Source organism: Panulirus ornatus, chromosome 45 (assembly GCF_036320965.1).
Source record: "Panulirus ornatus isolate Po-2019 chromosome 45, ASM3632096v1, whole genome shotgun sequence".
NCBI lineage: Eukaryota > Metazoa > Arthropoda > Malacostraca > Decapoda > Palinuridae > Panulirus > Panulirus ornatus.
This window is the reverse complement of record NC_092268.1, coordinates 7,347,803-7,371,965: the sequence shown is the minus strand read 5'-3', so window position 1 is coordinate 7,371,965 and position 24,163 is coordinate 7,347,803. Positions and strand designations below refer to the sequence as shown.

Sequence of the window (24,163 nt, the reverse complement as noted above, 5' to 3'; positions counted from 1 at the left end):
AAAAAAATGGGTCCAACCCTCTACCTTACATCATTCCATCCCCCCGTTTTCTTCTATTACAAATCTCTAAATTGGAAAATAACAACAGACACGTCGTACACAGATTATACATGGAATAGAGTAGGCCAACATCTTCGTTCGATAGCAGGTTATTATCATCATCAAAGTGGGTTCCATTCTTATTATCATTACCTCACCTTATCGCACAGATAACGTGGAAGGGGTTTCGAGTTGGGAAATAGGTCTGTTGACATCAAAGACCAAAGTCTCTCCTCCCCCTCTACCACCCTTTCAGAAGCCTACTCTAACCTTACAAAACAATTAAGAATTGGTTACGTCAACTGGGGCGTCGTATGTTTGGTTACAACTATTTAACCCCACACGGTCCACGCCATCTGTCCAATTTTACTTTCTTGATCCTCAAGGTGAGTACATTAAGTGCCATGAGGTTGGTAACACAGCCCGGAAAGTATAGGTTTATTTACCTAAGGAGTGTAGTTTCAGATGGATGTATAACCGATTTACTGGGATTAGTTCAGTGATGTATACTCGTATTTACTGGAGTGTGTTTCAGATGGATGTATAACTCGTATTTAGCTAAGGAGTGTAGTTTCAGATGGATGTATAACCGTATTTACCTAGGAGTGTAGTTTCAGATGGATGTATAACTCGTATTTACCTGGGGAGTGTAGTTTCAGATGGATGTATAACTCGTATTTACCTAGGGAGTGTAGTTTCAGATGGATGTATAACTCGTATTTACTAGGAGTGTAGTTTCAGATGGATGTATAACTCGTATTTACCTGGGGAGTGTAGTTTCAGATGGATGTATAACCGTATTTACTAGGAGTGTAGTTTCAGAGGATGTATATCGTATTTACCTGGGGAGTGTAGTTTCAGATGATGTATATCGTATTTACTGGGAGTGTAGTTTCAGATGGATGTATAAGTATTTACTAGGTTTAGTTTCAGATGATGTATAATTATTCCTGGAGGTAGTTCAGTAAGTAAATTATTTACCGGGAGTGTAGTTCAGATGGATGTATAACCGTATTACTAGGAGTGTAGTTTCAGATGGATGTATAACTCGTATTTACCTGGGGAGTGTAGTTTCAGATGGATGTATAACTCGTATTTACCTGTGGAGTGTAGTTTCAGATGGATGTATAACTCTTATTTACCTAGGGAGTGTAGTTTCAGATGGATGTATAACTCTTATTTACCTTGGGAGTGTAGTTTCAGATGGATGTATAACTCGTATTTACCTGGGATGTAGTTTCAGATGGATGTATAACCGTATTTGCCTGGGGAGTGTAGTTTCAGATGGACGTAAATCATATGGGTTAGTATTCATATAGTGGCTTAGGAGGATGGGTTATTTAAGTGTTTAAGTAGTATGTGTATATATATTGCCACTGTCATGTTTGTTTGGTGGAAGAAGGAAGGTGGAAAGTTTAGGTTATTTGCTGAAGTGTGATGGTAATTTGGAAATGTTATTGTACTGTTGTGTGAGAGTGGTGTATGTCTGCAGGTGTTAAAACAGTTGATCATCTCCTGGGTTTGGTCTGTTTTGTGTGTGTGAGGTTTGTAGGTTTGTTATGATTGCGTCTTTGGAGAACGGATGAATAACAAGGTGAGACGTGTATTAGGAGTGAGCATGAAGGTGAGGCGTGTATTAGAGGAGCAAGCATGAAGGTGAGGCGTGTATTAGAATGGAGCAAGCATGAAGGTGAGGCGTGTATTAGAATGGAGCAAGCATGAAGGTGAGGCGTGTATTAGAATGGAGCAAGCATGAAGGTGAGGCGTGTATTAGAATGGAGTCGTTCTTTCCGTTGTGAATGCCTCAGGAGAAACTTTTTTCACTTCTCCCGTCTCAATTCCATTCTTGAATATAATTATTCCTCGCCCACTGAGTCTATTGGTGATTACAGTGAGCCTGTTCAATAGTGATTACAGCTTTGTTTACAGTGATTACAGCTAAACTTTCTCTTGTCTTCAGTGATTACAGTAAGTCTGTTCAGTTATGATTACAGCTTTGTCTACAGTGATTACAGCTAACTTTCCCTTGTCTACAATGATTACAGCTAAACTTTAGCTTGTCTACAGTGATTACAGCTAACTTTCCCTTGTCTACAGTGATTACAGCTAACTTTAGCTTGTCTACAGTGATTACAGCTAACTAACTTGTCAACAGTGATTACAGCTAACTTTCCCTTGTCTACAGTGATTACAGCTAACTAATTTGTCTACAGTGATTACAGCTAACTAATTTGTCTACAGTGATTACAGCTAACTTTAGCTTGTCTACAGTTGATTTCAGCTAACTAACTTGTCTACAGTGATTACAGCTAACTTTTCGACTGTCTACAGTGATTACAGCTAACTAACTTGTCTACAGTGATTACAGCTAACTTTAACTTGTCTACAGTGATTACAGCTAACTTTAACTTGTCTACAGTGATTACAGCTAACTAACTTGTCTACAGTGATTACAGCTAACTAACTTGTCTACAGTGATTACAGCTAATACCTCTTTAAACTTGTCTACAGTGATTACAGCTAACTAACTTGTCTACAGTGATTACAGCTAACTCTAACTTGTCTACAGTGATTACAGCTAACTCTAACTTGTCTACAGTGATTACAGCTAACTAACTTGTCCACAGTGATTACAGCTAACTAACTTGTCTACAGTGATTACAGCTAACTTTAGCTTGTCTACAGTGATTACAGCTAACTAACTTGTCTACAGTGATTACAGCTAACTTTAACTTGTCTACAGTGATTACAGCTAACTCTAACTTGTCTACAGTGATTACAGCTAACTCTAACTTGTCTACAGTGATTACAGCTAACTAACTTGTCCACAGTGATTACAGCTAACTAACTTGTCTACAGTGATTACAGCTAACTTTTCGCCTGTCTACAGTGATTACAGCTAACTAACTTGTCTACAGTGATTACAGCTAACTAACTTGTCTACAGTGATTACAGCTAACTTTAACTTGTCTACAGTGATTACAGCTAACTTTAACTTGTCTACAGTGATTACAGCTAACTAACTTGTCACAGTGATTACAGCTAACTAACTTGTCCACAGTGATTACAGCTAACTAACTTGTCTACAGTGATTACAGCTAACTAACTTGTCTACAGTGATTACAGCTAAACTTTTCGCTCGTCTACAGTGATTACAGCTAACTAACTTGTCTACAGTGATTACAGCTAACTTTAACTTGTCTACAGTGATTACAGCTAACTCTAACTTGTCTACAGTGATTACAGCTAACTTACTTGTCTACAGTGATTACAGCTAACTAACTTGTCCTACAGTGATTACAGCTACTAACTTGTCTACAGTGATTACAGCTAACTAACTTGTCTACAGTGATTACAGCTAACTAACTTGTCACAGTGATTACAGCTAACTAACTTGTCTACAGTGATTACAGCTAACTTAACTTGTCTACAGTGATTACAGCTAACTCTAACTTGTCTACAGTGATTACAGCTAACTCTAACTTGTCTACAGTGATTACAGCTAACTCTAACTTGTCTACAGTGATTACAGCTAACTCTAACTTGTCTACAGTGATTACAGCTAACTAACTTGTCTACAGTGATTACAGCTAAACTTTTCGCCCGTCTACAGTGATTACAGCTAACTAACTTGTCTACAGTGATTACAGCTAACTAACTTGTCTACAGTGATTACAGCTAACTCTTTCTACATGAGCATCCTATCAGCTTAGCTGTACAGCTCGTTACAGTGATTACAGCTAACTAACTTTTCTACAGTGATTACAGCTAACTTAACTTGTCTACAGTGATTGCAGCTAACTAACTTGTTACAGTGATTACAGCTAAACTTTTCGCCCGTCTACAGTGATTACAGCTAACTCTAACTTGTCTACAGTGATTACAGCTAACTCTAACTTGTCTACAGTGATTACAGCTAACTAACTTGTCTACAGTGATTGCAGCTAACTAACTTGTCTACAGTGATTACAGCTAAACTTTTCGCCCGTCTACAGTGATTACAGCTAACTAACTTGTCTACAGTGATTACAGCTAAACTGCTCTATTGCCAGTCACTGAGCCACTCCATCAAGCTTAGCTGTCCCACAGTGATGACAGTGACCCCCCCCCCTTATCTAAAAGCAGTGAAGCTGACCCTCACTTGAATCAAAGCTAAGCTTCCCTTCTGCAGTGATTACAGCCCCAACTTTACGTGTGAGACCAGCAGTGACTTTAGCTCCACTGCCCTTTCACTGCCCTTTTATAGCTTCAGTGATTCTAGCTTGAGCTAAACTCACCCTTGGGCCGTGATTCCAGCTTCAGCTAAACTGGACAGGGGCCTCAAGCTTAAGCTAAAATTGCCCTTCCAACAGTGATTCCAGCTTCAGCTAAACTGGACAGGGGACTCAAGCTTAAGCTAAAATTGCCCTTCCAACAGTGATTCCAGCTTCAGCTAAGCTGCCCCCTTGGACACTGAAGCCAGCTAAGCTCCCTCAAGCTTCATGAAATATTGGCTGTATTTGCCTCGTATTACAGAATGGAATCCCCCCCCCCCTACACTGTAATTACCCCCCTCCTCACTGTAATTACCTCCATCACTGTAATTACCCCATCACTGTAATTACCCTTATATTGTACCTTTGCCCTCATCCTTTAACTACCCTGTACCTGTAAAAGAGTGTAGAAAGTGGACTGTGCCCCCTTCCCATCCTGATGATAAGAGTGTATAGACATTGGACACCGCCCCCTTCCCATCCTGATGAGAGAGTATATAGACATTGACCCGCCCCCTTCCCATCCTGATGAGAGGTATATAGACATTGGACACGCCCCTTCCCATCCTGATGAGAGAGTATATAGACATTGGACACCGCGACTTCCCATCCTGATGAGGGAATGTAGACATTGGACACCGCCCCCTTCCCATCCTGATGAGAGAGTATAGACATTGACACCGCCCCCTTCCCATCCTGATGATAAGAGTGTATAGACATTGGACACCGCCCCCTTCCCATCCTGATGAGAGAGTGTATAGACATTGAACACCGCCCCTTCCCATCCTGATGAGAGAGTGTACAGACATTGAACACCGCCCCTTCCCATCCTGATGAGAGAGTGTAAGACATTGGACACCACCCCCTTCCCATCCTGATGAGAGAGTGTAGACATTGGACACCACCCCCTTCCCATCCTGATGAGAGAGTGTAGACATTGGACACCGCCCCCTTCCCATCCTGATGAGAGAGTGTATAGACATTGAACACCGCCCCTTCCCATCCTGATGAGAGAGTGTATAGACATTGAACACCGCCCCCTTCCCATCCTGATGAGAGAGTGTAGACATTGGACACCACCCCCTTCCCATCCTGATGAGAGAGTGTTAGACATTGACACCCCCCTTCCCATCCTGATGAGAGAGTGTACAGATTGACACCGCCCTTCCACCCATAGAGTGTAGACATTGACCGCCCCCTTCCCATCCTGATGAGAGAGTGTATAGACATTGGACACCGCCCCCTTCCCATCCTGATGAGAGAGTGTATAGACATTGAACACCGCCCCCTTCCCATCCTGATGAGAGAGTGTATAGACATTAGACACCGCTCCCTTCCAATCTTGATGAGAGAGTGTATAGACATTGGACACCGCCCCCTTCCCATCCTGATGAGAGAATATAGACATTGGACACCACCCTCTTCCCATCCTGATGAGAGAGTGTATAGACATTGGACACCGCCCCCTTCCCATCCTGATGAGAAAGCGTATAGGCATTGGACACCGCCCCCTTCCCATCCTGATGAGAGAATATAGACATTGAACCCCGCCCCCTTCCCAACCTGATGAGAGTGTATACCCCCTTCCCATCCTGATGAGAGAGTGTATAGACATTGGACACCGCCCCCTTCCCACCCAGATGACGGCGAACGTCACTAACATCCTTACTAAAACTTTGCAGCGTGCGTGGCAGACTTCGGGCCCTGGCGTCAGGTGGAGGTAGCATGTGCCTCGAACAGACTGTGGCTGGGGAAGAGACGCCGTAAGTGGCGGCCATGGCCCTTGTGTATATTGGCCACTTGAGGTTCATGATGTCTCCATTGTGTGTCTCATTGTACGACTTACCTCTCACTCTTTCTCCCTCTTTCGCCCCCCGCCCCACCTTGTTTTTTGTACCCTTGTTATTTATGTTGATGTGTATATGTATTTTTTTGTGTGTACTGATCACTAATGTATTTGCTATGTAGTCCATGTTATGACCCCAGTGTGCTTATGTAGTCCAATGTATGACCCAGTGTGTCATGTAGTCCAATGTATGACCCAGTGTGTCATATAGTCCAATGTATGACCCAGTGTGTCATATAGTCCAATGTATGACCCAGTGTGTCATATAGTCCAATGTATGACCCAGTGTGTCATATAGTCCAATGTATGACCCAGTGTGTCATATAGTCCAATGTCTGACCCAGTGTGTCATATAGTCCAATGTATGACCCAGTGTGTCATATAGTCCAATGTATGACCTAGTGTGTCATATAGTCCAATGTATGACCCAGTGTGTCTTATAGTCCAATGTATGACCCATGTGTCATATAGTCCAATGTATGACCCAATGTGTCATATAGTCCAATGTATGACCCAGTGTGTCATATAGTCCAATGTATGACCCATGTGTCATATAGTCCAATGTATGACCCAGTGTGTCATATAGTCCAATGTATGACCCAGTGTGTCATATAGTCCAATGTATGACCCAGTGTGTCATATAGTCCAATGTATGACCCAGTGTGTCATATAGTCCAATGTATGACCCAATTATAATGTCTTTTCTCACTTTCTCCCGCCTTGCTTGGCCACCATATGTCAAAGTTACACTGATGTTTTAATGACCATATATCCCTCTCTCCCTCACGACCCCCATCTACCACTGTGTTCATCACTTCCTTTCACGTATGACCTTGTGTCCCTACATAGTGTTTTGATTTGTTGACAGCGACCCCTATAGAATATTGATCTCATCCATATGTTTCAAGTAAACCTCCTTGACATGCTGATGAAGGTAGGCTAACCCAGCATTTCCAGACAGCTCATTCATTTTTCTTATTCATCTATATATATATTTGTTTGTCTTAGACTGCGATTATGCATCATTGAAATGCGCTGTCGACCTTGTTCATATATAGAACACCTAGTCCAATATGTGTGAGGCCATGATATTGTATAGACATTGGTTTTGAAAGTAAAAAAAAGGAAGTGTAATAACCCAGATTGGAATTTTCACACGGACCAGAATCCTCACAGCCAATTGGAAATTCCAGTGGCATTGAGTACCACCTCTCTTGCCATGTTTATACAATTGGTGTCATTACTATGTACCAGATGGGTGTGGAATCTAATCCTCTTTGATCTCCTCTACTAAGTTGACACATTTGCAATATGCACTTCATTGTCCTATATCACTTCTAAAACCTAACCTGTTACATGAGACTTTGATATTCATCCTGTGGTTGATCTCATCACTACACACCTTACCGATTCTGCTGGCTACAGGTATTCACTCACATGTTTTCTTTACATCATCTACACCAGGAATGATATATATATATATATATATATATATTATATATATATATATATATATATATATATATATATATATATATATATATATATATATAATAATAGATAATAGATAGATAGATAGATATAAGTGTGATATTTATATATAAAGATGTGCTTGGGATAGAATGAATTAGAGCGATGTGGTATACAGGGGGCGACGTGCTGTCAGTAAACTCTTCTCTCAACTTAACTTCCTTATTCCACTGTTGCACTTTACTTTTGTTCCATATTTGTACCTCTCAGCTTTGCCAAACGCACACTGTCCCAAAGCAGGTGATCAACTTCTGTGATTTTTTTTATGATTTTTTTCATTTTGGAATATATCACCAGAGCTGTGTCATGTGCAAACACCAAGTGACTCTCTTCCCCTACCCTCCAATTTCCATCACTCTCGAAACAGGTCCCTCATTTCCATGCCCCCTTCCACAGGACTTGTATCTCAACCATGTCATTCTCTCTCTCTCTCTCGCTCTATCTCTCTCTCTCTCTCTCTCTCTCTCTCTCTCTCTCTCTCGGTGCGACCCACACAGGCTCATGGGACGACAGCAGACGGCTAGTCCACATCCCCTCTGCCTCATTCAGTCACATATCCGGCACACAGCACCATCCTATCACCGTTATCCCATCCACCCCACCATATATCCGGCACACAGCACCATCCTCTCACCGCTATCACATCCACCCCACCACTTTGGAATTGTTCCTTATATACTGAGGTGAATAAAACTCCACACTTTATGATTTATTCAGGGTACTCTTTGGCCCTCCCCTCTAGCAACTGTTTATCTCCAATCTTGCCGGATTAGAGACGCCAGAGTGTCTCCAATCTTGCCGGATTAAAGACACCAGAATGTCTCCAATCTTGCCGGATTAAAGACACCAGAGTGTCTCCAATCTTGTCGGATTAGAGACGCCAAAGTGTCTCTTCAATCTTGCCGGATTAGAGACGCCAGAGTGTACAGTCATATCTCCCACCCAGCCGTCAGGCTCAACATTTTAAAAGAACATCTCTCTTTTTTCTTTTTATAGTCATGGAATTGCTTTTGATTTGATGTTATTACACTGGTTAGGAGACAGAGACTCCCTGACACCCCCCCCCCCCCCCCTGAGCAAATTAAGTATCTTCAGTCATAGTGCAGGCCACACAATCATCCACATTACATTTTCTTTTTCTCTCTTTTTTCTTTGTCTACACACCAATCCTTTTGCCAATCACGAATCATTTTTCTTGTGCTAAAAATCTACAATCATTTGAAAAGGGGTTGTTATTCTAACCCCCTTTTTAAGAAAAAAAAAATAAATGTCTTTCTTTTTTGTCCTCTTATTTTTTTTTTTTTTTTTTTTTTTTGCATCTCAATCACTGGTCATTCCTCAGAAAACACTACAATTTATCCACCATGTCTAATCCATCCCTGATATACACACAACACACACACACACACCAAAAAAGAATCTTGACACCCCCAAGTGAACGATAGGTTTCATAATGATCACTCGTTAACCATAAGAGGTCGGTATGCTTTCAGATTGGTTCGTCCTTATGTCATGATATTTCACTTTTAAAATTACACAGGTCAGTTTATTTATTTTTTTGGTGCTGTGTGTACCACTTGCCAACATGTAGCAAATAATTTAGGTATGATATTGAGTTATTATGTACTGTGTCTTGTGAAATAGTTAAAAGCAGATGGTAGCGGTTCGAATCCCCCCTCTTGTGGCCAATAGAGCTGTCTGTGTGAGCAGATAGCATGGGGAATACATCCTTCACTTTGTCTATTTTAATGTTATTCACTCGTCTACTTCATCATGTATGTGGGGGCAAGAGTGTGATAGGATAGACTTCCCTTACTCTATGTATTAAGTTTGAAGATGTTACTCTTTGTTGAAGTGGAAAGCCATCTACCTTAAGGGGAGTCCACTTGTCCCTGCTACTGATTGTAGCGCAGCAATGGGCTGCAGGATCCCCTTAAGAAGGGGCCGTAGGATATTATATATATATATATATATATATATATATATATATATATATATATATATATATAATCACATAGATCCCTCCAAGAGTAAGGAATCGAACCACTTCCATTTTGTGTGTGAGCTGGGTACGCTACCATTAGGCCATGGCACGTACCCAGCATTCGCACAAAATGTAAGGGTTCGAATCCTAACGGTTGGTGGGCAGCATGCGTTCTGTATAAGTGTGTTACTACTATCCTAAATTAGCTAATAGTGACTCCTTTTTTTTTCTCTCTTTTTAAATATTTTGCAGATACACTTACGAGGTAATATACGAAAGTGCAGATTACTTACTCTCCCGCACACACCACAGGCCCAAGATTGGAGTCATCTGTGGATCTGGTCTGGGTAAGGGAAATTGTGCTTTGCATATGTGTATATATATATGGAGAGGATGAGTGAGGAGAGGTTTGACCAAGAGGATAAATGTGTCAAAAGTGGAAGGGGACTCAGTTGGAGATGGAAGGAGAGTGTGGGGGAAAACTGTTTCTTTGTGCAGTCGTGGTCTAAACATGCAGGATGGTGAAAGGCGTAGAAGGGATAGAGTGAATTGGAAGGATGTGGTATACAGGGCGCGACGTGCTGCCAATGGACTGAATTATAGATCTGGACATCTTACACCCTATTCTCATGCCCACAGGTTATAAAATGGAATATGAGTATGCGGTGTGCATACTTTGCACCCCCGCCCCCTTCCCACCCACATGGATCATAGAGCGATTGGGCAATGATGCGTATTGTACTATGTCAGTTGCATCAAGTGAACACTCCACATACACAACCAATTAACTCCTTTAATTTGTCTCCTTTTATGACCCCACAGGAGGTTTGGCGGACCAGCTGGAGAACCGAGATGTCTTCCCTTACGAGAGCATTCCAAACTTCCCCGTGTCGACTGTTGTAGGGCATGCTGGCAGGATGGTCATTGGACTTCTGTCTGGGGTCCCTGTCATCTGCATGCAAGGACGATTTCACGCTTACGAAGGCTATCCACTCTGGAAGGTGTGGTAGGGCGACGGTGGGCTATACATACAAACATCCATACACTAGTTGTTATTCATAACTTTTGAGATTCTATTCTGTCCTCTCTCTCTCTCTCTCTCTCTCTCTCTCTCTCTCTCTCTCTCTCTCTCTCTCTCTCTCTCTCTCTCTCTCTCTCTCTCTCTCTCTCCCAGAGCCCTTTTTCTCTTCATACAACTTCAGAGTTGTGCTATAATCATTAGCAGGGAAATGGGAAGGTGGGAGAAAGAATGATTATGTTATTATATTATATTTAATTGATGGAGTCAGGGAGTGATTGTTAATAATGAGTTGCTTTAATTGGTGTTAATCATGTTTGTTAATGGTATGTGCTTTAATTGATGGAGTGTAAATCAATTTGTTAATGGTATGTGCTTTAATTGATGGAGTGATAATCATTTTGTTAATGGTTTGTGCTTTAATTGATGGAGTGTAAATCAATTTGTTAATGGTTTGTGCTTTAATTAATGGAGTGTAAATCAATTTGTTAATGATTTGTGCTTTAATTGATGGAGTGCTAAATACTGTTCATGATTTGTGCTTTAATTGATGGAGTGATAAATCCATTGATTTGTGCTTCAATGGATGGAGTGTTTATCATTGTCAGTGATTGGGTCCTTTCATTAATGGAGTGTTTATTCCCTCCTCCCCCACTAGTGTGCCATGCCAGTCCGTGTCATGAAGCTGATGGGAGTTGAACAGTTGATTGTAACCAATGCAGCTGGAGGTCTAAATCCAGAGTTTAGAGTCGGTGACATAATGATCATTAAGGACCATATCAACATGCAGGTCAGTACTGTTTTATGCCATGTTGACATGCAGTTCAGTACTGTTACATGTTACTTTGTCAAAGTACCCTGAGGAGATGCAAAAATTTTTTCCCCCACCTACCTGGTGATAACTTGAAAATAATCAGTGTTTATATATATATATATATATATATATATATATATATATATATATATATATAAAGAGGGAGACCAAATTGGAGGTGGAAAGATGGAGTGAAAAAGATTTTGTGTGATCGGGGCCTGAACATGCAGGAGGGTGAAAGGAGGGCAAGGAATAGAGTGAATTGGAGCGATGTGGTATACCGGGGTTGACGTGCTGTCAGTGGATTGAATCAAGGCATGTGAAGCGTCTGGGGTAAACCATGGAAAGTTGTGTAGGTATGTATATTTGCGTGTGTGGACGTATGTATATACATGTGTATGGGGGGGGGGGCCATTTCTTTCGTCTGTTTCCTTGCGCTACCTCGCAAACGCGGGAGACGCGACAAAGAATAATATATATAAATATATATATAATTATATATATATATATATATATATATATATATATATATATATATATATATATATATATATAATATATATATATTATTCATTTATTTTGCTTGTCGCTGTCTCCCGCGTTTGCGAGGCAGCGCAAGGAAACAGACGAAAGAAATGGCCCATCCCACCCCCATACACATGTATATACATACACGTCCACACACGCAAATATACATACCTATACATCTCAATGTACACATATATATACACACACAGACACATACATATATACCCATGCACACAATTCACACTGTCTGCCTTTTGTTCATTTCCATCGCCACCTCGCCACACATGGAATACCATCCCCCTCCCCCCTCATGTGTGAGAGGTAGCGTTAGGAAAAGACAACAAAGGCCCCATTCGTTCACACTCAGTCTCTAGCTGCCATGCAATAATGCCCGAAACCACAGCTCCCTTTCCACATCCAGGCCCCCCACAACTTTCCATGGTTTACCCCAGACGCTTCACATGCCCTGATTCAATCCACTGACAGCACGTCAACCCCGGTATACCACATCTATCCAATTCACTCTATTCCTTGCCCGTCTTTCACCCTCCTGCATGTTCAGGCCCCGATCACTCAAAATCTTTTTCACTCCATCTTTCCACCTCCAATTTGGTCTCCCACTTCTCCTCGTTCCCTCCACCTCCGACACATATATCCTCTTGGTCAATCTTTCCTCACTCATTCTCTCCATGTGCCCAAACCATTTCAAAACACCCTCTTCTGCTCTCTCAACCACGCTCTTTTTATTTCCACACATCTCTCTTACCCTTACGTTACTTACTCGATCAAACCACCTCACACCACACATTGTCCTCAAACATCTCATTTCCAGCACATCCATCCTCCTGCGCACAACTCTATCCATAGCCCACGCCTCGCAACCATACAACATTGTTGGAACTACTATTCCTTCAAACATACCCACTTTTGCTTTCCGAGATAATGTTCTCGACTTCTACACATTCTTCAAGGCCCCCAGAATTTTCGCCCCCTCCCCCACCCTGTGATCCACTTCCGCTTCCATAGTTCCATCCGCTGCCAGATCCACTCCCAGATATCTAAAACACTTTACTTCCTCCAGTTTTTCTCCATTCAAACTTACCTCCCAATTTCTATGACTCATAACATATTTCTATGACTCACATAGCAGATTTCTATGACTCATAGGCAGATTTCTATGACTCATAGCACATTTCTATGACTCATAGCACATTTCTATGACTCATAGGCAGATTTCTATGACTCATAGGCAGATTTCTATGACTCATAACATATTTCTATGACTCATAGGCAGATTTCTATGACTCATAGCACATTTCTATGACTCATAGCACATTTCTATGACTCATAGCACATTTCTATGACTCATAGGCACATTTCTATGACTCATAGGCACATTTCTATGACTCATAGCACATTTCTATGACTCATAGCACATTTCTATGACTCATAGGCAGATTTCTATGACTCATAGCACATTTCCATGACTCACAGACAGATTTCTATGACTCATAACATATTTCTATGACTCACATAGCAGATTTCTATGAATCATAGCACATTTCTATGACTCATAGCACATTTCTATGACTCACATAGCACATTTCTATGACTCATAGGCAGATTTCTATGACTCATAGCACATTTTTATGACTCATAGGCAGATTTCTATGACTCATAGGCAGATTTCTGTGACTCATAGCACATTTCTATGACTCACAGACAGAATTCTATGACTCATAACATTTCTATGACTCACATAGCACATTTCTATGACTCACAGACAGATTTCTATGACTCATAACATATTTCTATGACTCATATAGCAGATTTCTATGACTCATAGGCAGATTTCTATGACTCATAGCACATTTCTATGACTCATAACATTTCTATGACTCACATAGCACATTTCTATGACTCACATAGCAGATTTCTATGACTCATAGCACATTTCTATGACTCACAGACAGATTTCTATGACTCATAACATATTTCTATGACTCACATAGCAGATTTCTATGACTCAGGCAGATTTCTATGACTCATAGCACATTTCTATGACTCACAGACAGATTTCTATGACTCATAACATATTTCTATGACTCACATAGCAGATTTCTATGACTCATAGCACATTTCTATGACTCATAGCACATTTCTATGACTCACATAGCACATTTCTATGACTCATAGGCAGATTTCTATGACTCATAGCACATTTCTATGACTCATAGGCAGATTTCTATGACTCATAACATATTTCTATGACTCATAGCACATTTCTATGACTCATAGGCAGATTTCTATGACTCATAGCACATTTCTATGACTCATAGGCAGATTTCTATGACTCATAGCAGATTCCTATGACTCATAGCACATTTCTATGACTCACAGACAGATTTCTATGACTCATAACATATTTCTATGACTCACATAGCAGATTTCTATGACTCATAGGCAGATTTCTATGACTCATAGCACATTTCTATGACTCACAGACAGATTTCTATGACTCATAACATTTCTATGACTCACATAGCAGATTTCTATGACTCATAGGCAGATTTCTATGACTCATAGCACATTTCTATGACTCATAACATTTCTATGACTCACATAGCACATTTCTATGACTCATAGGCAGATTTCTATGACTCATAGCAGATTTCTATGACTCACAGACAGATTTCTATGACTCATAACATTTCTATGACTCACATAGCAGATTTCTATGACTCATAGGCAGATTTCTATGACTCATAGGACATTTCTATGACTCACAGGCAGATTTCTATGAGCCTCATAGTACATTTCTATGACTCACATAGCAGATTTCTATGACTCATACCAGATTTCTATGACTCATAGGCAGATTTCTATGACCCTTAGAGCATCATAGTCAGATTTCTATGACTCATAGAAGATTTCTATGGATTTCTATGACTCACAGGCAGATTTCTATGAATCATAGCATATTTCTGTGACTCAGAGGCAGATTTCTATGACCCTTATAGCATCATAGCAGATTTCTATGACTCATAGCAGATTTCTATGGATTTCTATGACTCACAGGCAGATTTCTATGACTCACATAGCAGATTTCTATGCCTCATAGCCAGATTTCTATGCCTCACAGCCAGATTTCTATGCCTCACACATAGCCTCATACACCTTGTGTCACTGTTGCAGGGTTTCTATGACTCATAGCCAGATTTCTATTCCTGAAAGGCAGATTTCTATGCCTCACAGCCATTTCTATGCCTCACAGCCAGATTTCTATGCCTCACACATAGCCTCATAGAACACATCGTGTCATTGTTGCAGGGTTTCTATGACTCATAGCCAGATTTCTATGCCTCAAAGGCAGATTTCTATGCCTCACAGCCATTTCTATGCCTCACAGCCAGATTTCTATGCCTCACACATAGCCTCATAGAACACGTCGTGTCATTGTTGCAGGGTTTCTATGACTCATAGCCAGATTTCTATGCCTCAAGGCAGATTTCTATGCCTCACAGCCATTTCTATGCCTCACAGCCAGATTTCTATGCCTCACACATAGCCTCATAGAACACGTCGTGTCATTGTTGCAGGGTTTCTATGACTCATAGCCAGATTTCTATGCCTCAAAGGCAGATTTCTATGCCTCACAACCATTTCTATGCCTCACAGCCAGATTTCTATGCCTCACACATAGCCTCATAGAACACGTCGTGTCATTGTTGCAGGGTTTCTATGACTCATAGCAGATTTCTATGGATTTCTATGCCTCACAGCCAGATTTCTATGCCTCACACATAGCCTCATAGAACACGTCGTGTCATTGTTGCAGGGTTTCTATGACTCATAGCAGATTTCTATGGATTTCTATGCCTCACAGCCAGATTTCTATGCCTCACACATAGCCTCATGTAAGACGTCGTGTCACTGTTGCAGGGTTTCGCTGGGGACTCTCCGTTGCGCGGCAAGAATGATGAGCGCTTTGGGCCGCGCTTCCCCGCCATGAACAACGCCTACGACAGAGGGCTTCGAACCCTGGCTATGGCTATTGTGGCCGACATGAACCTGACCGAGGTGGTCCGCGAGGGGGTCTATGTCATGCTGGGGGGGCCCACGTACGAGACCGTGGCCGAACTAAACCTCCTGCGCATCTTAGGTGTGGATGCTGTGGGCATGAGCACTGTGCCAGAGGTAGGTGGGTTAGGTGGGTTACTACAGTGTATGGCATGAGCACTGTGCCAGAGGTGGGTTAGGTGGGTTACTACAGTGTATGGCATGAGCACTGTGCCAGAGGTGGGTTAGGTGGGTTACTGCAGTGTATGGCATGAGCACTGTGCCAGTGGTGGGTTAGGTGGGTTACTGCAGTGTATGGCATGAGCACTGTGCCAGTGGTGGGTTAGGTGGGTTACTGCAGTGTATGGCATGAGCACTGTGCCAGTGGTGGGTTAGGTGGGTTACTGCAGTGTATGGCATGAGCACTGTGCCAGTGGTGTGTAGGTGGGTTACTACAGTGTATGGCATGAGCACTGTGCCAGAGGTGGGTTAGGTGGGTTACTACAGTGTATGGCATGAGCACTGTGCCAGAGGTGGGTTAGGTGGGTTACTACAGTGTATGGCATGAGCACTGTGCCAGAGGTGGGTTAGGTGGGTTACTGCAGTGTATGGCATGAGCACTGTGCCAGTGGTGGGTTAGGTGGGTTACTGCAGTGTATGGCATGAGCACTGTGCCAGTGGTGTGTAGGTGGGTTACTACAGTGTATGGCATGAGCACTGTGCCAGAGGTGGGTTAGGTGGGTTACTACAGTGTATGGCATGAGCACTGTGCCAGAGGTGGGTTAGGTGGGTTACTGCAGTGTATGGCATGAGCACTGTGCCAGAGGTGGGTTAGGTGGGTTACTGCAGTGTATGGCATGAGCACTGTGCCAGTGGTGTGTAGGTGGGTTACTACAGTGTATGGCATGAGCACTGTGCCAGAGGTGGGTTAGGTGGGTTACTACAGTGTATGGCATGAGCACTGTGCCAGAGGTGGGTTAGGTGGGTTACTACAGTGTATGGCATGAGCACTGTGCCAGAGGTGGGTTAGGTGGGTTACTACAGTGTATGGCATGAGCACTGTGCCAGTGGTGGTAGGTGGGTTACTACAGTGTATGGCATGAGCACTGTGCCAGTGGTGGGTTAGGTGGGTTACTGCAGTGTATGGCATGAGCACTGTGCCAGAGGTGGGTTAGGTGGGTTACTGCAGTGTATGGCATGAGCACTGTGCCAGGGTGGGTTAGGTGGGTTACTCAGTGTATGGCATGAGCACTGTGCCAGGGTGGGTTAGGTGGGTTACTACAGTGTATGGCATGAGCACTGTGCCAAGGTGGTTAGTGGGTTACTCAGTGTATGGCATGAGCACTGTGCCAGGGTGGTTAGGTGGGTTACTACAGTGTAATGGCATGAGCACTGTGCCAGTGGTGGTAGGTGGGTTACTACAGTGTATGGCATGAGCACTGTGCCAGGGTGGGTTAGGTGGGTTACTGCAGTGTATGGCATGAGCACTGTGCCAGAGGTGGGTTAGGTGGGTTACTGCAGTGTATGGCATGAGCACTGTGCCAGTGGGGTTAGGGGGGTTACTGCAGTGTATGGCATGAGCACTGTGCCAGTGTGTGTAGGTGGGTTACTACAGTGTATGGCATGAGCACTGTGCCAGAGGTGGGTTAGGTGGGTTACTACAGTGTATGGCATGAGCACTGTGCCAGAGGTGGGTTAGGTGGGTTACTACAGTGTATGGCATGAGCACTGTGCCAGAGGTGGGTTAGGTGGGTTACTACAGTGTATGGCATGAGCACTGTGCCAGAGGTGGGTTAGGTGGGTTACTGCAGTGTATGGCATGAGCACTGTGCCAGAGGTGGGTTAGGTGGGTTACTGCAGTGTATGGCATGAGCACTGTGCCAGTGGTGGGTAGGTGGGTGTGTGTGTACCACTACAGTAAGACATGAGCACTGTGCTAGTGGTGTGTAGGTGGGTGTGGGTGTGTGTACCACTACAGTAAGACATGAGCACTGTGCCAGTGGTGTGTAGGTGTAGGTGGTGTTGTGTACCACTACAGTAAGACATGAGCACTGTGCCAGTGTGTGTAGGTGGTAGGGTGGTGTGTACCACTACAGTAAGACATGAGCACTGTGCCAGTGGTGGGGTTAGGTGGTTACACTACAGTAAGACATGAGCACTGTGCCAGTGGTGGGTTAGGTGTGTGTGTACCACTACAGTAAGACATGAGCACTGTGCCAGGGTGGTAGGTGGGTGTGATGTGTGTACACTAAGTAAGACATGAGCACTGTGCCAGTGGTGTGTAGGTGGGTGTGTGTGTACCACTACAGTAAGACATGAGCACTGTGCCAGTGGTGTGTAGGTGTGTGTGGGTGGTGTACCACTACAGTAAGACATGAGCACTGTGCCAGTGGTGTGTAGGTGGTGTGATGTGCGTGTGGTTGTTACCACTACAGTAAGACATGAGCACTGTGCCAGTGGTGTGTAGGTGGGGTGGTGTGTACCACTACAGTAAGACATGAGCACTGTGCCAGTGGTGTGTAGGTGGGTGTGTGTGTACCACTACAGTAAGACATGAGCACTGTGCCAGTGGTGTGTAGGTGGGTAGGTGGTGTGTGTGTGCCACTACAGTAAGACATGAGCACTGTGCCAGTGGTGTGTAGGTGGGTGTGTGTGTACCACTACAGTAAGACATGAGCACTGTGCCAGTGGTGTGTAGGTGTGTGTGGGTGGGTGTACCACTACAGTAAGACATGAGCACTGTGCCAGTGGTGTGTAGGTGGGTGTGTGTGTGACCACTACAGTAAGACATGAGCACTGTGCCAGTGGTGTGTAGGTGGGTGTGTGTGTGCCACTACAGTAAGACATGAGCACTGTACCAGTGGTAGCATTGTACCACTACAGTAAACAAGTCATTTTAATTTGTACTTATGTAAAGTTTACGTGTCAACTTATAATCGTTTTAGAAGTGTACATAATCGTTTTAGAAGTGTACATAATCGTTTTATAAGTGTACATCTGTCCCATTGACCCTTCCCCTACAGTGAAAGTCCACTGTAGTGATAAGTGTTTAAGTGTAGCGAATGCTTTTGTCGTAAACTTTAGATACACTTTTCATGATTTAAGTGACTTACTTATTTTGATATTTGGAAGTATTTAAGTGACTTACTATTTTGATATTTGGAAGTATTTAAGTGACTTACTTATTTTGATATTTGGAAGTATTTAAGTGACTTACTTATTTTGATATTTGGAAGTATTTAAGTGACTTACTGATTTTGATATTTGGAAGTATTTAAGTGTGTTTTGGTTACTCATTTTCACTCACTATCATAACTCATTTTCACTATCATTATTCATTTTCACTCACTATCATTATTCATTTTCACTCACTATCATTGCTCATTTTCACTCACTATCATTGCTCATTTTCACTCCCTATCATTGCTCATTTTCACTCACTATCATTGCTCATTTTCACTCACTATCATTGCTCATTTTCACTCACTATCATTGCTCATTTTCACTCACTATCATTGCTCATTTTCACTCACTATCATTGCTCATTTTCACTCACTATCACTGCTCATTTTCACTCACTATCACTGCTCATTTTCACTCACTATCACTGCTCATTTTCACTCACTATCACTGCTCATTTTCACTCACTATCATTGCTCATTTTCACTCACTATCATTCCTCATTCTCACTCTCTACCATTCCTCATTTTCACTCACAGTCATTACTCATTTTCACTCACTATCACTGCTCATTTGCACTCACTATCACTGCTCATTTTCAGGTAATTGTGGCTCGTCATTGTGGAATGAAGGTGTTCGCCTTCTCCCTCATTACCAATGAGTGTGTCACGCAGTACGACACCGATGCCGAGGCCAATCATGAGGAGGTGAGTCTATACCAATCCTAACTCACCCAATCCACTCCCTAACTCATCGTCCAATCCAGTCCCTAACTCATCGTCCAATCCAGTCCCTAACTCATCGTCCAATCCACTCCTAACTCACCATCTAATTTACACCCTAACTCACCACCCAATCCACTCCCTAACTCATCGCCCAATCCACTCCCTAACATCATCCACCCATCCATCTCCCTAACTCATCCACCAATCCACCCTAACCATCCCATCCTCCCTAACTCATCCCCACCCAATCCACTCCCTAACTCACCACCCAATCCACTCCCTAACTCATCCCCCAGTCCTCTCCCTAACTCATCATCCACCCAATCCATTCCCTAACTCATCCCCACCCAATCCACTCCCTAACTCATCCCCCAGTCCTCTCCCTAACTCATCATCCACCCAATCCACTCCCTAACTCATCCCCCAGTCCTCTCCCTAACTCATCATCCACCCAATCTACTCCCTAACTCATCACCCCATCCTCTCCCTAACTCATCCAATCCATCCAACTCATCCCCAATCCACCTCCCTAACTCATCCCCCATCCTCTCCCTAACTCATCATCCACCCAATCCACTCCCTAACTCATCCCCCAGTCCTCTCCTTAACTCATCATCCACCCAATCCATTCCCTAACTCATCATCCACCCAATCCACTCCCTAACTCATCCCCCAGTCCTCTCCCTAACTCATCATCCACCCAATCTACTCCCTAACTCACCACCCAATCCACTCCCTAACTCACCACCCCATCCACTCCCTAACTCATCCACCCATCCTCTCCCTAACTCATCATCCACCCTAAATCCCATCTCCCTAATCATCACCACCCAATCCACTCCTAACTCATCCCCCATCCTCTTCCCAACTCATCATCCACCCAATCTACTCCCTAACTCATCCCCACCCAATCCACTCCCTAACTCATCCCCCAGTCCTCTCCCTAACTCATCATCCACCCAATCCATTCCCTAACTCATCCTCACCCAATCCACTCCCTAACTCATCCCCAGTCCACTCCCCAACTCATCATCCACCCAATCTACTCCCTAACTCATCCCCACCAATCCACTCCCTAACTCCCCCAGTCCTCTCCCTAACTCATCATCCACCCAATCCATTCCCTAACTCATCATCCACCCAATCCACTCCCTAACTCATCCCCCAGTCCTCTCCCTAACTCATCATCCACCCAATCCATTCCCTAACTCATCCCACCCAATTCACTCCCTAACTCATCCCAGTCCACTCCCCAACTCATCATCCACCCAATCTACCCCTAACTCATCCCCACCCAATCCACTCCCTAACTCATCCCCCAGTCCACTCCCTAACTCATCATCCACCCAATCTACTCCCTAACTCATCCCCACCCAATCCACTCCCTAACTCATCCCCCAGTCCTCTCCCTAACTCATCATCCACCCAATCCATTCCCTAACTCATCCTCACCCAATCCACTCCCTAACTCATCCCCCAGTCCACTCCCCAACTCATCATCCACCCAATCTACTCCCTAACTCATCCCCACCCAATCCACTCCCTAACTCATCCCCCAGTCCTCTCCCTAACTCATCATCCACCCAATCCATTCCTTAACTCATCCCCACCCAATCCACTCCCTAACTCAGCCCCCAGTCCACTCCCTAACTCATCATCCACCCAATCTACTCCCTAACTCATCCCCACCCAATCCACTCCCTAACTCATCCCCCAGTCCACTCCCCAACTCACCACCCAATCCACTCCCTAACTCACCACCCATTCCACCTCTTAACTCACCACTCAATCCACTCCCTAACTCACCCCACCAATCCACTCCCTAACTCACCATCCTCCATTCCACGCCCTAACTCACCATCCAATCCAATCCCTAACTCACCATCCTCCATTCCACGCCCTAACTCACCATCCAATCCACTCCCTAACTCACTACCCAATCCAGTCCCTAACTCAACCCCCAGTCCACGCCCTAACTCACCATCCAATGAAAATCCCTAAATCAACTCCCACAATGCACTCCCTAACTCACCATCCAATCCAATCCCTAACTCACCACCCAATCCACTCCCTAACTCACCATCCAATCCAATCCCTAACTCACCACCCAATCCACTCCCTAACTCACCATCCAATCCAATCCCTAACTCCCCATCCAATCCAATCCCTAACTCACCACCCAATCCAATCCCTAACTCACCACCCAATCCAATCCCGTAACTCACCATCCATCAACCAATCACTTCTGTCAAATCACTCACTCAACTCACCACCCAATCCACTCCTAACTCACCCCATCAGCCCAAGTCACCATCCATTAAAATCCCAATCACTCCCACAATGCACTTCGCATAATCACCACCCAATCCAATCCGTAACTCACCAATCAACTTTCACTCCATAACTCACACTCCAACATCAGGAGTACACACATGCACTTCACGTGCATAACACATCATCATCAGGGGAGAATCCAAGTGCACTTTCGTGTCATAATCACATCATCATCAGGGGAGACACAAGTGCACTTTCGTGTCATAATCACATCATCATCAGGGGAGACACAAGTGCACTTTCGTGTCATAATCACATCATCATCAGGGGAGACACAAGTGCATTTTCGTGTCATAATCACATCATCATCAGGGGAGACACAAGTGCACTTTCGTGTCATAATCACATCATCATCAGGGGAGACACACAGTGCACTTTCGTGTCATAATCACATCATCATCAGGGAGAACACAAGTGCACTTTCGTGTAATAATCACATCATCATCAGGGAGCACAAGTGCACTTTCGTGTCAAATCACACATCATCAGGAGACAAGTGCACTTTCGTGTCATAATCACATCATCATCAGGGGAGACACAAGTGCACTTTCGTGTCATAATCACATCATCATCAGGGGAGACACAAGTGCACTTTCGTGTCATAATCACATCATCATCAGGGAGACACAAGTGCACTTTCGTGTCATAATCACATCATCATCAGGGAGACACAAGTGCACTTTCGTGTCATAATCACATCATCATCAGGGGAGACACAAGTGCACTTTCGTGTCATAATCACATCATCATCAGGGAGACACAAGTGCACTTTCGTGTCATAATCACATCATCATCAGGGGAGACACAAGTGCACTTTCGTGTCATAATCACATCACATCAGGGAGACACAAGTGCACTTTCGTGTCATAATCACATCATCATCAGGGAAGACACAAGTGCACTTTCGTGTCATAATCACATCATCTACCTGATCGACCCCTTGTTTGTTATTGTTTACCTTTCTTGTTCGCAGGTCATTGAAGTTGCCAACAAACGCAAGAAGGATCTACAAGAACTAGCGCAGAGAATCATCATGTCTATGTACACTGGTGTACAAGAGTAGTGTGTGTACACCAGTGTACAAGAGTAGTGTGTGTACACTGGTGTACAAGAGTAGTGTGTGTACACTGTACAAGAGTAGTGTGTGTACACTGGTGTACAAGAGTAGTGTGTGTACACTGGTGTACAAGAGTAGTGTGTGTACACTGGTGTACAAGAGTAGTGTGTGTACACTGGTGTACAAGAGTAGTGTGTGTACACTGGTGTACAAGAGTAGTGTGTGTACACTGGTGTACAAGAGTAGTGTGTGTACACTGGTGTACAAGAGTAGTGTGTGTACACTGGTGTACAAGAGTAGTGTGTGTACACTGGTGTACAAGAGTAGTGTGTGTACACCGGTGTACAAGAGTAGTGTGTGTACACTGGTGTACAAGAGTAGTGTGTGTACACTGGTGTACAAGAGTAGTGTGTGTACACTGGTGTACAAGAGTAGTGTGTGTACACTGGTGTACAAGAGTAGTGTGTGTACACTGGTGTACAAGAGTAGTGTGTGTACACTGGTGTACAAGAGTAGTGTGTGTACACGTGTACAAGAGTAGTGTGTGTACACTGGTGTACAAGAGTAGTGTGTGTACACTGGTGTACAAGAGTAGTGTGTGTACACATGGTGTCAAGAGTAGTGTGTGTACACGTGTGACAAGAGTAGTGTGTGTACACTGGTGTACAAGAGTAGTGTGTGTACACTGGTGTACAAGAGTAGTGTGTGTACACTGGTGTACAAGAGTAGTGTGTGTACACTGGTGTACAAGAGTAGTGTGTGTACACTGGTGTACAAGAGTAGTGTGTGTACACTG

General features: G+C 43.6%; 1 protein-coding gene across 2 annotated transcripts in view; it reads left to right on the top strand.

The window, feature by feature from the left end:
* Positions 1–23,461, top strand: part of LOC139762897 (purine nucleoside phosphorylase-like) — a 48,329-nt gene extending 24,868 nt beyond the window's left edge. The window contains exons 2-8 of one of the 2 annotated variants that reach the window (XM_071688132.1): positions 5,975–6,055; positions 9,905–9,999; positions 10,475–10,653; positions 11,329–11,460; positions 15,955–16,209; positions 19,854–19,958; positions 23,284–23,461. In XM_071688132.1, coding sequence (XP_071544233.1) covers positions 5,975–6,055; positions 9,905–9,999; positions 10,475–10,653; positions 11,329–11,460; positions 15,955–16,209; positions 19,854–19,958; positions 23,284–23,373 — 937 coding nt within the window. In that variant the 3' untranslated portion in view covers positions 23,374–23,461. The remainder of the gene's footprint in view (positions 1–5,974; positions 6,056–9,904; positions 10,000–10,474; positions 10,654–11,328; positions 11,461–15,954; positions 16,210–19,853; positions 19,959–23,283) is intronic. The other variant, XM_071688133.1, reaches the window with a different exon arrangement.
* The last annotated feature ends 702 nt before the right edge of the window (positions 23,462–24,163 follow it).